The sequence below is a fragment of the Gymnogyps californianus genome, chromosome 13, assembly GCF_018139145.2.
Source record: "Gymnogyps californianus isolate 813 chromosome 13, ASM1813914v2, whole genome shotgun sequence".
Classification (NCBI taxonomy): domain Eukaryota; kingdom Metazoa; phylum Chordata; class Aves; order Accipitriformes; family Cathartidae; genus Gymnogyps; species Gymnogyps californianus.
In genome coordinates, this window is record NC_059483.1 from 14561783 (window position 1) to 14578027 (window position 16245).

At 33.9% G+C, this 16245-nt stretch overlaps 1 protein-coding gene across 1 annotated transcript in view; it reads left to right on the top strand.

Moving 5' to 3' along the window:
• Positions 1-14528, top strand: part of DNAH12 (dynein axonemal heavy chain 12) — a 73300-nt gene extending 58772 nt beyond the window's left edge. Inside the window, exons 58-74 of the mRNA XM_050904490.1 lie at positions 499-691; positions 1697-1869; positions 2379-2519; positions 3496-3654; positions 4678-4822; positions 5670-5820; positions 6149-6402; positions 6983-7123; positions 7962-8099; positions 9019-9252; positions 9680-9865; positions 10346-10449; positions 11569-11773; positions 11969-12106; positions 12570-12661; positions 12916-12983; positions 14125-14528. Of these exons, the coding sequence (XP_050760447.1) occupies positions 499-691; positions 1697-1869; positions 2379-2519; positions 3496-3654; positions 4678-4822; positions 5670-5820; positions 6149-6402; positions 6983-7123; positions 7962-8099; positions 9019-9252; positions 9680-9865; positions 10346-10449; positions 11569-11773; positions 11969-12106; positions 12570-12661; positions 12916-12983; positions 14125-14315 (2713 nt within the window). The 3' untranslated portion in view covers positions 14316-14528. The remainder of the gene's footprint in view (positions 1-498; positions 692-1696; positions 1870-2378; positions 2520-3495; positions 3655-4677; positions 4823-5669; positions 5821-6148; positions 6403-6982; positions 7124-7961; positions 8100-9018; positions 9253-9679; positions 9866-10345; positions 10450-11568; positions 11774-11968; positions 12107-12569; positions 12662-12915; positions 12984-14124) is intronic.
• The last annotated feature ends 1717 nt before the right edge of the window (positions 14529-16245 follow it).

Genomic DNA, 16245 nt, shown 5'->3' on the forward strand with positions numbered 1-16245 from the left:
GCAGAATTAGGAGGATTTAGTTTTAATTTCATATGAAATAAATGCACAGTACCTCTGAAACTGATGATGGGTCTTATCTGAACCCTCAGAGAGATACAGGGAAGTAGTTTCTGGGTTGTACGGAAATGTCTATGCAATTGGGCTAAATTCTGTTTGCTAAAGAAGCGTTTCCAGCAGTAAACTTATTCTGCGTATCACATGATGTTTTTTCGGGCAGCAGAGATAGAAAGGAAAACTAGAATGTGCTGATATGTGCAAGATGCTAAGACGTTAAAGTTTAGACCATCATTTCCAAATACTGAACTGAAGTTGTGCAAAGAAATCTATACTCAGAATTATAAACATATGCTGAACATATGTTTATATTTAAACCATTTAAACTGAAGAGAACGTTTGCAAATATTTATTGTAGGAAGAGAGAATCATCTTCATGGGCTTCCTTACAGTCAGTGGAAGATGAACATTGACTGGTTTTATTGTCTGTGTTTTTTTCATTAGACCAGAATTAGAAGAGGAAAGAAATGCTCTCATCCTTCAATCTGCAGCCAATAAAAAGTATCTAAAAGAAATTGAGAAGAAAATTTTAGAAACTTTACAGTCATCTGAAGGGAATATTCTGGAAGATGAGACTGCTATTGAGGTCTTGGATTCTGCTAAAATAATGGCTAATGAGATCACAAAAAAACAGCAGGTAAAGAGTGTGTGTATGTGTTTTTGTTAACAATACGTAGAAATTAAATGTTAAAATTTGCAGCTAGCAGAAGGAATGTGAATTAGATGCAAAGCACAAGGAGGAAATTCTGTGCTTGTGAAATGTGAAGAGAAATAAAATTGGATCCGTTCTCGAATCTTCACTGATGGTTTATTCAGTCTTTAATTAAAAATATTTTAAAGAATATGTATCTATAAGGACTGAGTGAAAATTAACAAATTCTGAAGATAAGGTAACATGTTAAGATAAAGGAAGGAACTAATTTTTTAAAATGACAAAAATATTCAGGGAGACATTAATGATCTGGGTGACCAATATAGGTATGCAAGCCCAGATTCTTTTGCTATACTTAATGCATAAAATACCAGCTGAAGTCAATGACAGCTAAATAACATTGGTAAGAGAATAAAGATTTTTTTTTTTTTTTTTTTTTTTTAAATTACTATAGCCTTGACAGGAATCCAATACTAGTGTTTTCTTTAAGCTGATGTTGGCCTTCCTGCTATTTGTTAATGCCTATCAAATGTAATCTCAGAATATGTCTGATGGTCAAATTTTGAAAAACCTTTTTACAGTCAAAGTATTGTTTTGTATAAAGCTGATTTACAGTAGAATAACTAGAGCTTAAATACATAACCAGTCTGAAATTACCCATATTTTTTAATATTACAGAGATAAAGATTGATACTTTTGATGCTAAATGATGCATCAAAACTGTTGTGGCTCCTCTGTCCTTTGTTTTGACTATTGCATCCTGTAGTATAGGTAAATAGACCAGGCAGTACTATGTTAAGGGCAAGTACTCATTTTACCTAGTGTAGTTATCACCTACTGTGATTGTGCATTTTGGAACATAAAAGTTGTCTTACTCTGGCATTATAAAGTGCTGTATAGAAGTATTTTAATAATGGTACTAAGTAGTAATATTTTTGTACAAAAGAGAATATTGAAAGCTTTTCTTTATCAACTACTATTCGCATTTAGATTGCAGAGAAAACGGAACTTAAAATAGCCGAATCTCGAGAAGGTTATCGACCTGTTGCAAAGCATTCATCGGTGCTGTTCTTCAGTATTGCAGACTTGGCAAACATTGATCCCATGTACCAGTACTCCCTTAGTTGGTTTGTTAACCTCTTCATCAACTCTATTCATGATAGGTAAATGCAGTCTTTCTGGAGTAAAATAAGGTGTTTTCATTCTCTTCTTATGAAAAGTTCCCTCCATTCTGAAACCATTTACCTCTTATCCCTTGTTAAATGCAAGTTTTTGAAATAACATATGATTTGTTAATGAAGTAAATGCTCTTTTAAATTACTGTTTGAGCAAACAATGAACTGTAAGCATGTGCTTTATTTAAGTATTTTTAAGAATGTGAATTACAGAAAGGGTGGAGTCTGATTCTGAACTAGGCTCCATTACGAATGCTATGATTGCCACTGCCTAACTGGCAAATTGATTTCAGCTCATTATTTTGCTTGGGACTTTTAAAAGAGCTGTAAAACATTGAGTATAATCGAAATTTTGGGGAAAAGGGCACCTAATTCCGTTGTGGAGCATGTGGGCCTAATATAATTCCTCTGCAACACTAAATAGATTTAGATTTCTTAACTGATTTGCTTAAGTTATTCAATTTGAAGTTTCAGTTTCTCACTTCTTTTCTTTTTAGTAACAAATCCAAAATTTTGGAGAAGCGACTTCGATATCTAAATGACCACTTTACATACAATTTGTATTGCAATGTGTGTCGTTCACTGTTTGAAAAGGACAAGCTGCTCTTCTCGTTTTTGCTATGTTGTAATCTTCTCATGTAAGCTCATTTTTGTGAAGTCTTTTAATAACAGAAACTGATGATTTTCTTATAATGGAAAAAGATATGGATGAGACAACATGTTCTTGTGCATATTGATAATATAGCCTTTGGAGTAAGATCATGAATGTTTGGAGGTTTCTAATACTGATAATATTTACAAGTGAAAGCATATGTGAGTGCATGTATCACTACTATGTATAGCCTTTGGACATGTTACGAAAAGAACATTCCTATGCTTATTGAAGTCAATGGTTTTGTCAATGATACATCTTTGACTCCCTTTAAAGGACCTGTGTAGTGCTACATAGCATCCTATGTCAAGAACAATTGCTGTTATTTAAGAAAACGTTTTAGAAAGAAATCTAAGACAGTAATGTGCCATCCCAGCAACTTCTAGGCTTTTGTCTTTGTTTTTAATTTTCTCTCTTCTTTCTCTTTTATCCTTTTGCATACATAATGAGATCTCAGTTGCAGTCTTCTCTCTTCCACCAGCTTTTTAGTTTAGTCTTCTTGGGGTTTTGTGATTTTGTGTGAATACATTGTGAAAGGAGAGATAAGTTTAAAATTGCACAGTTGCAACCATAATGTGCATACTTATTTAATTACAATGTGTACACATCTGTATATGGACCATTCTTCCTGGGCCAATTTGTAAGGCTACTGTATTCCCAGAACCCATTATTTTCTATAAAGCCTTTAAAAATCAGGAATAATTGCACTTTTTAAAAACAAATAAGCAGATATATACCATTTACCTCTTGAAACCCTTACTGTAGTCTTAATCAGTCATTTTTGCCATACAGTTTTTTAACTACGTAGAATACTGAGATCTGATCGCAGCTGTTACTGCAGTAGAAGTATTACTAAATGGCAGTGAAGTGTAATTAATTTTGAACAACTCTTTATATTATGTAAAATTGTATCTCAATAACTGAATATTATCCTTTTTTTTTTTTTTTTTTTTTAAATATAGAGCTAAAAATGAAATAGAACATCAAGAGTTTATGTTCTTACTAACTGGGGGTGTGGGTCTCAAGAATAAGTACAAGAATCCAGATCCCTCTTGGCTACCAGATAAAAGTTGGGATGAATTATGTCGTGCAAGTGAAATCCCAGCTTTGAAAGGACTGAGGTATAGTAAAATGTTGATGTGATTAACCTTAATTGTTGTTGACGGAAGTGTGTGTAACATGCTGAAAGAAATGTTTCGTATACATTTTCCAAACCAGAGCCAGAATGCCAACATGGTAAAACCAGCCCCTTTTTTCATCATTAGGTTTGCTTCACTTACTTAAATCAAACAGTCAGTTGGCTAATTATAAAATTATTTAATTAAACTATTTTCCTAAATTATTTGAGGCGTTCCCTGAAGAAAATTTTCTTTTAGAATGTCTCCATGGTAGAGATACAGTGTTTCAAGGGATCAATGGAGGCTAAACGAAGTATATGTAGCAAAATTCCACTGCAGTGCTGGGGGAGGAATTTTTCTGGTAAAATCTAATCTCCTGAAATCAGGAGAATTTCACCCTGGATTTAAATAGAATTTAACCCTAAATTCTGGAGCCAGCATGGCTGTACAAGCCTTGTATATAAATAGCTGACAGAGCCTGAATATTTGGAGAATTTGGATCTGACTGCAGAAACACTGCTCTGTTGGAAGAAATTGTTTGGGGTTGTTTTGTGTTTCTCCCTCTTCGAGTTTTAGTAGCAATGTGGATGATGATCCAGCCTTTAAATACTCTGAGAGTTGTCCCATTGCAGAGGACATATTCTGCACGTTGCGTGAAGGAAAAAAGAATTTTTTCCCTGGTTGAATTTCCTGGTAATTTTCTTCAGTTGAAGAGTGGAATTTTTTCTGAAATAGGAGAGGCAGAAAATTCACCCAGACCTATGAAGGTCCAGGCAGTGCTGGCTGGAGGAATAGGCAGAACTTACTGTCAAGTTGGAACCTTTCAAGTGGAGTCTTGCATGTCTGCAATAGCATGGTGGGAGAAGATTTTTCACTCTTCAGCATGGAGAAGCCCAGCTGTAGGATTATTTGCTGATGTAGATGCGGAGTGGCTTGTATGACAATACAATGTAATTGGCTTTTGATAAACCTCAAAAAACAGACTCCAGGCATTTGCAGTAATTGTAAGTGCTTTTTTTTCTCTAGGAGTCACATCTCTGAAAATATAGGCGAATGGCAAAAAATTTATGACAGCAAAGAGCCGCAAAGCTTTCCATTACCAGAACAATTTAATAATACATTAAATGAATTACAAAAGATGATAATTCTTCGGTGCTTAAGACCAGACAAGGTAAAATGATCTGTTATCAAGTGTTTGTAGACTGTTCCATGTCTTGTAGCATAGTTTGCACTGGTTGTGAAAATAATTAATCTGTTCTTCATCATAGTTTATTAAGAAAATAAATGCTATTCTTATTTTTCAGTTGAGCCATACAAACACCACAAACGTCAGCTGAGATCTTTTGTCTGATGCGATTTAATGCATCTCTCAGAGTATACTCATTGTTCTAGTTTTCTTCAAGTCCTTGTTCATGTTTAGTCTGTTATATACTCGAGAACAGGGTATATTAGCTTGAACAAATACACAGAGTATCCAGTACCATGTGCTTTCATAGAAAGGATTCCAAGGCAAAGAGAGATCAAATGTGGTTTTTTGAACAGCCAAGGTGAACTTTTAACACATTCTGCCTTTGATGCACTTAGCAAATTGTATTGTATGTACTTTAGGAAGAATCAATGTTAGGATTTAAAGTACATATTGCAATTGCTCCTTAGGATTAATTAAAAATAATTACATTAATATTTACTAAGGGGGAATGTGCTGGTGCTCCACATCAGGTAAAGCCTGAATTAAAGTCTTAATGTAATTTAATATTGTTTATATGAGGTATGTTATTTTTTATTTTCTAAAAGCATTATTATTCCTCTTGTAAGGGGAAAAAAAAAGGGGGGGGTGTCAACAAGAGGTGAAACCTTTGCTTCTGAAGCATTCTGCAAGACTAGTCTCAAATCTGTGCAAAGCAGAGAGGTGTCTGTAGGCTCAGGAATTTAGCTAATATATGGTACATAACAGATGCTGTCAAATATACAGTTATGTTTAATTTATGTTAATGGATTGTATTTAATTTTTTTACCAGATTGGTCCAGCTATAACAACATTTGTAACTGATAAACTGGGGAAGAAATTTGTAGAGGCACCACCTTTTGATCTAACAAAAAGTTACTTAGATTCAAATTCTACAATCCCTTTAATATTTGTGCTATCTCCAGGAGCAGATCCCATGTCTAGTAAGTATACACAGAAAGAGAAAACAAAAGCGTAGTACAGCTTTTCATGTTAGGGACCTGAATTTCCCCTTCAATACACAATGAGGATTATTTTGCACTTTGTGCAAGTAGATTTGAGTGCATCGTGTCACACTGGTAAAATTCTGTGCTTCCTAAAAATGGGAATGGTATTTTAAACTGAATAAATTTTACATTCTACATCAAAGCTATACCATCTTATTGTATGTACATTTTAACAAAATAGTAATAAATATTTTTAAATATTTTTTTTCCTAACATAACTTCCTTTTAATGAAGAAATGCTAAAATCTTATGCTTTCTGTTCAAGGCCTCCTGAAGTTTGTGAATGACAGAGAGATGGTTGGAAATAAGTTTCAGTCCATCTCATTAGGACAAGGACAAGGACCTATAGCTACAAAAATGATTCAAAAAGGAATGGAAGAAGGAACCTGGGTTTGTTTACAAAATTGTCATTTAGCTGTCTCCTGGATGCCAATGCTGGAGAAAATATGTGAAGAGTTTAACAGTGAAAAATGTCATCCAGTCTTCAGACTTTGGCTTACTAGTTACCCTTCACCAAAGGTACATGCATTGCCAAATATTCTGTATTTGGGGAAAGGAAAAGTTGATGATATTTTTAGGAAATATTCATATCCCTGAATGAGCTGATAATACGGAACTTCTCTGAAATACAGTGAGGCTGTTGAAGAGATAATTAAATTGTCCTTAAGAAAGGACATTTAAAAAAATAATTATAAACATAGTAATACCAAACTTCCTTTGTAATATTTTGATATTGTGATGTGTGATATTTTGTGTACTAGTGAATGGAACTGCATTTTGCCAGCATGTGTAATTAAGAATTTTTTATGCTGTCACCAAGGTTTTGTTTCACATAAATTCAAAAATTTAATTTTGCATTTTATTTATAAGATGTTGAATACCAAGAAAACATTTTAAAATATAGGTTTGTTGTTTACAGCAAGGTCCGACTTTCTTGAGGCCTTTGAGAATTTTTTTTTAAAAGCTGTTGATGGTTAAAATGTAATTTCTTACAGATAATTGTTTATATAACAAACACAGAGTTATAATATATTGTTATAACAATATAGCATCTATTCCACACTTTCTGAATGCAATTTTGCTATTTTGTTATTTCTAGTTTCCAGTAACCATTCTGCAGAATGGAGTGAAGATGACAAATGAACCTCCTACTGGTCTCCGGTTAAACCTACTGCAGTCATTTCTTTCTGATCCTATTTCTGATCCTGCATTCTTCTCTGGATGCCCTGAAAAGGAGCTGGTAATGTGCCTATCTCTTGACAGTTTTATTCTTTTTTTGTTTGTTTGTTTTGTTTTGTTTTTTTAATCCACAGATATACTGATTTCTTTCCAGTGAATATTATAAGCTAGAATTTTTACTATGGTTGTGAGTTTGGGTTTTGCAATGATAAAGATGAGTAGTTGAGAATTACTCTGCCAGGTGACTTCATGTGGCAATATTTAAAATGGTTTCTTAGGCTTTATTAGATTACATACATATTACACACACATACTACACAACATACATAGACTCTGAACATTCATTAGTAGGGCATACCTATCATTATTGAGATGGTAAGCACTGAGATCTTTTCTTGCTACCAGGGACCAGTACTGCAGTGCCCACATGTCTTACTGATAAGTGATGAACCACTTAGCTCATCATTACCTGTGAAGGAAGTGAAAAAACAGTGGGATTACTCAGAGATATGAGTACGGTAATCAGTATACATAGGTATAAGTGGGTACATCTAAGGACTTATATTAAACAATACATCTGTATTTTATGTTTGTCTAATGAGCCTTAAAAATAAGTATCTGGTGCCATTTGAATTCTTATGAAGCCAGCTGCCCTGTACATAGAAGAAGAGAAAAACCTTGTGTAGTGATACTTGAGGAACTAGCTAAATGTGCTTGCATATGTGGCAACTATGTGTGTGTTTGTTCCCAAGTCAAATAACCACAGCATACTTAATAGTTGCCTGTATTTGTACCCTAGATGGAGAGTGGTAATCAAATGGTGTATTCTCTATATGTTACACACTAGCATGGGCATATAGGCTAGTTAATAATACTTTTTTGGTTTGTTTTTCTCAAAGGTGTGGGAGAAACTGCTCTTTGGAGTTTGCTTTTTCCATGCTCTTGTTCAGGAGAGAAGAAAATTTGGGCCTCTTGGTTGGAATATACCCTATGGATTTAATGAATCAGACTTGCGAATCAGTATCAGACAGCTGCAGGTAAAATCGTCTATTGTTACCTTTAATTCTGATCTTGTGAAGCATAGGAACAAGCTGATAGTCAAAAAGGAGAAATATACTTAAGTTACATCAAATGTTCATAGATTTTCATTACCTCAGTTCAGCTACAAAGGCAAGGAAAGTCAATCATATTATAAATATTTTCAAAATTACAAATGAAATAAAATTTAAAAATTTTTCTGCATGAGATTTAGATTCATACAGATGTATGGAATATAATGAGTATATATAAGTATAATAAGAGTTAAAATTGTCACATATAAGAGCTCACTGTGCTTTAAGTAACACCATGTCAGTGACAGTCACCTATTATGGTGGATTTTGTGATTAGGAGGAGGAAATTTTTTTTTACATGTATACTGTTAGTTAAACAGAGCCTCAGACTATTCTCCTACCCTAAAATGAAATGCTGAACACTACTTGACCTTGAGTCTTCTGCAGGCCCTGTGTAGAAAAGTCATGAGAGCTAAACCTGTGAATTACAGAAGTTGATGATGAATAGTTGGAAAAAGTATCAAAAAGTTAATGAAAGAGATCAGAGGGCTCTGAAGATTGGAAGAAAAGTTATGTGAAATGCACGTTTCTTTATGACACAGAAAAGTGTCCATCTAGAGAGTTTAGACTGGAAAAACTATCCACTTGTAAATAATTCAAGAATTATTTGGATGACTTACTAATTTGGATATTCATAAGAGGCTTTTACTACTAACTTCTCTTTATTTTAAACAGTAATTTTACCTGAAAAAAGATTTCAGAATTTGAATTTCCAACACTTAGGGAGAAAACTCCATAAAGTTCAGTTTTGCATGCACTATAGCTTCCAACCCTTTAGTCTGTAGGTCACTGTTGTTCTGCAGATATTTCAAGTCTCTAGAATTACTCATGTCTTCTGTTTCAGTTATTCATAAATGAATATAGCCATGTTCCTTTTGAAGCTGTATCTTACCTAACTGGCGAGTGCAACTATGGAGGTCGAGTGACAGATGACTGGGACAGACGTTTACTGCTGACAATGCTGGATGACTTCTATAATCCAGATATAATTGAAAATCCTCGTTACACTTTTTCTCCCAGTGGCAACTATTATGCTCCACCGAAAGGCACATATGAGGACTACATTGAGTTTATTAAGGTAAAAAGGAGCAATAAGATTTTGAACTGTTATGATGATGATGTGCTAAAAAGCAACCCTTAAAGGCTTCTCTGTGTTAAAAAGGTAGTTTTGCAGCATATTAAACTCTATGCTTGGCTTCTTGCCTAACATCCTTGTATGATCCTTGTCATGATCTGGAATGTTTCTGAGAAGGAGAGGGAGTCAGTAAGTAGACAGGAGGACCTAGCATAGATAATCGAGAATTCCTTGGAAATGGCTTTCTGTAAGTGAGGTGGTGGCTCTATCACTAGTAATACTGTCTGCAGATGCCTACCACTAAGGTCCTTATCCACCTTCAGTTGAAGTCCGTGGTAGTTTTTCACTCGGCTTCTTAAAGAAGACTTGGGTCTAATTCCTAGCATGCTGCTTTATCTCATGCAGATGTTTATTGTTTATTTTGTCTTAGAGTCTTCCCTTTAGTCAGCAACCAGAGGTATTTGGTTTGCATGAAAATGTGGATATTTCGAAAGATCTTCAGCAAACTAAGATCCTCTTTGAATCTCTGCTTTTAACACAAGGAGGAGGCTCTCAGGGAACTTCTGGAGGTGGTGACAGCACTCTCTATGAAATTGCAGATGATATTCTCAGCAAGGTATTGTGTTATACCAATGACTTCAATTTATCTTTTTACAAAGCAGAGATTCTTTAACTAGAATCTTCAGTGTCAAATTGATTTTGTGTTGGAGGAAAAACCTCCTGGGAGGAATTTAGTGCAATATGAAAGTAATAAATAGGTAGAAGATATGAGACAGAGAGAGAAAACAGAGCAAACACAACTTGGAAGAACAGTTGATTCATTCATGTGAACAAGTTTAAAATTAATAAAATTGAAACTTATTCATAACTTTTCATGGTATGAAAAATTCTAGGTGGTTTTTAAAAGACAAACATCACTTTAAAAACCCTATAATTTTTATTTGGATTAAACTGTTAAATACTGTATTGATAAGATACTCATCAGAAAGTTTAATGGTATCTATTACTCTGCAATTTATCACATCTTCATACTTTTAATGTAATACCAATGCATAATGATATATGGAATGATTTCCAAATTTGTTGTTATTTACAGCTTCCAAGTGATTTTGACATTGAAGGTTGCCTAAGTAAATATCCTGTGAGATATGAAGAAAGTATGAACACTGTATTGGTGCAAGAAATGGAAAGATTTAACAAGTAAGAGTGTTATATTTTATTAAATGTAACCGAAATCATTCCATTCGCAGAAAAAGTTTTCCTGCAAATCATACACTGTAAACCCTATGTTGTGTGAAATATTTTATTTATTTATTTCATTCCCTTCTAATTGTCTGCAGTGATATCTGCAGTTCAAGCACCGTTACTCCTTGTGGAAAGTCAGAATGTAGGATAGATGTCAGGAAAAACAATTTAGTGGCAAAATGAACTGAAAGAGAAAAATACGTGCTAGAAGAAGGGAGTCTGAAGAGGCACTTGGAAAAGAGAATGTGAACAATATTTTTATGTTCCTTTTTTTTTTTAACTTCGCTTTCTCTTTCACCATCTTTATCTTCAGTTATATTTTATTTTCTTCATATTTCTGACCTGTAGGGTAAAGGGATTAGAAACTGTAATACACACACAGTTATAGTTTATGAAACCTTTTCCTTGATAGTTGGAAATATTTCTGCTTATTTCTTTATTGTCTCATATGCTTCTGTTTTAAATTTTTCCTTTTTTTCCCCTTTCCTGATGCCTTTCTTCCTACACCTTATTTTCACAATTATTCTCCTAGGATTACAAACCTATAATCACTTCTATTTTTCTCTTTGGGTCCCCAGTCTCTCTTTTGACTTTGTTTCCTAATTTTCTTTCTTATCTTCACCTGCTCCTCCAATCTTTCTTCCCTGTTTTTCTCTGTCCTCCTTCTTTTCTATTTGTCTCTTCATGTCTCCCACTTAATTTTCTTTCAAGCTTTCAATAATGCTCTCTGACCTTCAGTCTCCAAGTTTTTCTTTGTTGCAGACCCTACCCACCTCTTCTTTTGTAATCTAAACCTTCATCTGGTATACAGTGTATACATTTGGAGTTCCAAATTTATCCTCTTACCAAACAATACAGAGTATATCAGAGATAACAAAATAATTTATTAAGCTGTTCCTAGTCTTAAATAAATTGGCACAAATGCACAAATCCATGACTTTACAGATGTGGCTAATTAGGCAATTATATAGCAGCTGTACAAGTTCTATAGATGGTTCCATAATCCAGTGAGGATGTCGTGTTTTACAAATCATGCAAAATGTGTGAAGATTTTGTTTTATTTCTCAATTCTAGTTTAATCCGAACTATCCGTATTACGCTAATTAACCTGAAGAAAGCCATTAAAGGACTGGTTGTTATGGATGCTGAACTGGAGGCTCTATGTGGCAGTCTACTTATTGGAAAAGTTCCTGAGAAATGGGCGAAACGTTCATACCCAAGTCTAAAACCGTTAGGGAGCTATATTCTAGATTTTCTGGAAAGGCTGAAATTTTTACAGGTAATGTACAAGAGGCAGTACTACCAATTATTTAATCTACTTCTTCATATAATTTGTCCTTTACATTAAAGGAGTATTGGGAAAGGAGTGATAGATTTCACTTAGATTTTCTGAGTACAGTTATGTAGAAAATGATCAAATAATATGGGATTTGTCTCTTTCTGATTATTGAATGTGTCATTTTCCTCTTTCCAGGATTGGTATGAATTAGGGAAGCCCACGGTTTTTTGGCTGTCAGGATTCTATTTTACTCAAGCTTTCTTAACTGGAGCTATGCAAAACTATGCTAGGAAGCACAGGATCCCTATTGACCTTCTGGGATATGAATTTCAGGTAGAGATAAATTATAAATGCATATTTTATTAATCTGAGTCCTGATGTTGCAGTGAGATGTAGTAAGCAAATCCTGACTGGAAGGTTCATTTTGCAACTAACTGCAATTTGAAGACACGTTTAATTCTTTGGTAAGGTAGGCAAGTTAAATAACATCTGTAAAAGTCGTCTATTAAAAGTAGTTCTATCATTGGACCTGGACCTCCCCTCAAGAAAACAGCCTATAGAGTACATATTTGTCTGTGTGATTAAAGCCTAATTTTATAACCTACAATAAAAGTAATTAACAAACCCACAGAAATCTGCTATCTTTATAGTTTTGTATAAAAGTAGTACTGAAAGGAAGGTATTACTATATTATTCTCATTTTGGACTGATCTTCTGAAAATTGGCTATTGGCATAATACCTCAAAAAGCAAACAGCTATGAAAGTTTAATAACATGGAACACTTATTTCTTGTAGGTTATTCCTCAGGATACTGCTGATACTGCACCAGAAGATGGTGTTTATATCCACGGATTATTTTTAGATGGAGCTCGCTGGGACAGGACCAAGTCAGTAACAACGTGTTTTACTATGGTTATGGAAAGCTTTCTTAGGTGCTCAAACAAGATTTGTTTAAATATTTTAAGTGATATTTTTCATATTATTGAAATAATACACCAAATGAAATAGTCTTTCATGCATGGAAAATGGGGAAGGAAAAAAACCAAAACCGAAGCAAGCAACAACCAAAAAACACACACCAAAACCCTCTTTGGTTTAACACCAAGCCACAAATAATTACTTTGTTGCTTTCTCTCACCAGGGGAATGTTAGCTGAGCAGTATCCTAAATTGCTCTTTGATAGGATGCCAATCATTTGGATAAAGCCAAGTGAGTATAATTTCTCTGAAGTGTGAGCTATTCAACAGGAAATTGCGACAGTGAATTGCTTTTTTACAAAAGATCAATGCTTCTGCCCTCACCAAAGTTACCCAAATGCACACAGAATTCAAGTGCATCTGACCTATGACTTTTACATTAAAAATTGGGCCTGCTAGCATGGCTCAGTCTCATCTTGTCTGAGCAATAGGCCTGTCCCTCTCCCCACAGATGTTTATAATTATGAATTAGACAAAAGGACTAGTTAAATTAATTTTTTTATAAATATGTTTAGGTGCTGCCCAATCTAATTTTCAACCAAAAGTTAATTTGGGCAGGAGAGCTTATGGTGCTTGAATTCCTGGCTCTACTCAAGTTGAAGAGAACTTTTAATTGACTTACAGAGACCCAGTGTTTTACCTCACATGATTTAGCAAGGTTTGCTTAGGTTATTGTTAGGTGCTATGCTAGTTGTCTGTCATACTAGTAAGATATTTTCCATAACTCTTGTTTCCTTTGATCAGGAGCAGTAAATCCCTATTTTTATTTATTCACTTAAGCAGGACTTTCTACTGCAACTGTTGCAACTTAGATGTTATTAGCTAATAGGCAGTCTTACCAAGTTTCGACTTTTTCTGCCTGCGCTTTCTCTTGAGGTTGGATGAATCTGTTCAGATATGCATGATTTTAGACTTTGCACAAGTTGCATGTAAGCAGTCTAGGCATACAAAGAGTTCCTGCAGAGTTGTGTCCTTGGATCTCAGGTGACTTGAATTGTAGTTAGGTTCTGTGGTTGCTGGACCAGAATTTTTGTGGAGCTGTTAAAAGCTCGTGTATAAACTATGCTTTAACTATGTAACTATTCAGATTTTAGTGCATCTTTGAATGATTACAAAGCTGGTAGAATCACAGAAGGGCATCGAGTTCTGAAAACAAATTGTAGTTAAATTAGCTGGGTTTAAAAATAAAACAAACCACACAAGAAAACACACAAAAAAGCACCAGATAATTTTATTATGTTACTCACAAAACAATTTTGCATTTTTATTTAGCTTTAAGGATGTTACTGTAAATACTTAATATTTGTACGTAGATTATATTTCTGTCAATAGATCTGCTGAATGTAATATATTATTTTGGGGTTTTTTTGAAGCTACAAAATTGGACATAAAGAAATCTAATGCATATGTTTGCCCACTCTACAAGACGAGTGAGCGTAAAGGAATCTTATCTACTACTGGACATTCTACTAACTTCGTCATTGCTTTGATGCTTAACACGGATAAACCAGTCCAACACTGGATCAAGCGAGGTGTTGCGTTGCTCTGCCAGCTGGATGACTAACTTTGGACAGTTCAGATACAGACTTCACAAGATTCTGTTCTTTTTGTTGGCTTACAGAGGAAATGGAACATACAGTGTAAAAGAAACATCTGGACTTCTTTATATTAAAAGAGGGCATGCAAATATTTTCTAATCCTCAATATTTTGTCTTAAATAAGTATGTATTATTATTAGCATTTTTACAATCTATAAAAGATACAGCTAGGATTTTAGCCTTTGGTAATATTAATGTGTAAACATCAATTTTATGCACTGCTTGAATATCACAAAATATATCTTAATGGAAAATGAAAATAGTCTGCACTTTCTGAGAGAAGCATTACAGTTAATGAACTTGAAACATTAAGAGTGCTGAATCATGTGAGTGGAAAACTAGTAGGTAGTAAGTTTTGAGATTTCAATCTGGATTGATATATAGCCTTTTTTTTAAAAAAAACAAAACAAAACAAAATTACTCAAGCATTCTTCCTAGATCTCCTCTAGCAAAGAACTATTTCTGCGTTGCATTCAGACACAGCCATCATCATTTCTTTGTAAGGATCCCTCCATAAAATACAGTAGGAGTAAATTAAGCACATGAAAGTCTCACTCCATCCGACCGTCACTATTGTAAGTGATGATATCTATGTCCTTCATTTCCCTGCTTATTTTGTGTTACACCAGCATAAGTTTTCAGCATAGGTCTGTCTTTTTCTGAAACTGTGCTTTTCCCTTTAAAGACTCTATATGTTTATCTGTTGTTTGCTTTTCTATTTATATTAATATGTGAATTGTGATTAAGTAATCAGAAACACATAGTAATTTTTGATAGAGTTCTTTCTTGATTTTATTTGCTTGTTTATGTTTACTTTTATTGTTTTAGTTTTTCTTTTTATGCTGTCTTACTCTTCTAAGTAAGCTCCTAACAGTATCTTCCGTTTACTCTCTTAGGAAAGTACTAAAGAATTTTCTTTCCATAATGTAATAGTTACTACTTATAGTTCTCAAATGCTCATTCCAAAAGCTTTTAACAAGAATATTTTTACAAAGAAACTGAGCTTTTAATTCCTTCTTTTGCTGACACCATTTGTCAGGTCAGATTATTAAACATAACTAACCTATATGAAAGAAACATGGAGAAAGTCCCAGAGGATCTTATGATCGGGTATTTATAGTGAGCTATTAATGGACATAGGCTCTACTGAGATCATTTTCAGTCCTGAAAATATCACTTTCAACTTAATAATCATTTCTTCAAAGTGTGAGGTCTTCCCTCTTTCAGAAGGTGAGGAAAAACAGTATATTTTCTCAATTCATAGGAAAATTAGTAGTCTTTTTACAAAAAAGAAATACTCTAGATTTAAAATGCTTATATACTCATTGTACTGTAGGTGTAATCGAATACTAACAGTTACTTCTCTGTATATTTTGTTAATATATTTCTCTTTTTTGCTACATGTGCAATTACAGAGCAAGGCCTTGCAATCACACATTAGGTGGATCAGGTAACAAATTAAATGATGCAGGTTTGCTATGTATTACTGCTGCTCAACTTTAAGATGTTTCTAGAATTATTCCAAACTTTGTAAGTGGCATGTTGACAAGTTCCTTCATTTTGCTGTGCTCATTCATTTTGCTAATTTATTTATTTGCTTTCAGTTTTACTTATTCATTTTATTTTACTTTGCCCTGGATTTTTGGTTGGTTTTTTCAGGCCAACTCTCTTGAAAGACAGAAATGGAAGTTTTGATAAGGTAAAACAGATGAGAGGTTTGAGCCGAACAGAACATCTGTGTTTTTAATCTATAATAGCATGTAGCTGAATATACAAAAGAACAGTGTGACTGCTTATGCATATAACAGTGTACAGCTACACACATTATACTACTTAATTATTGATTTGATCGTTTATAATTTTTTATTATTTATTCTTAAATTTTAACATTTAGAC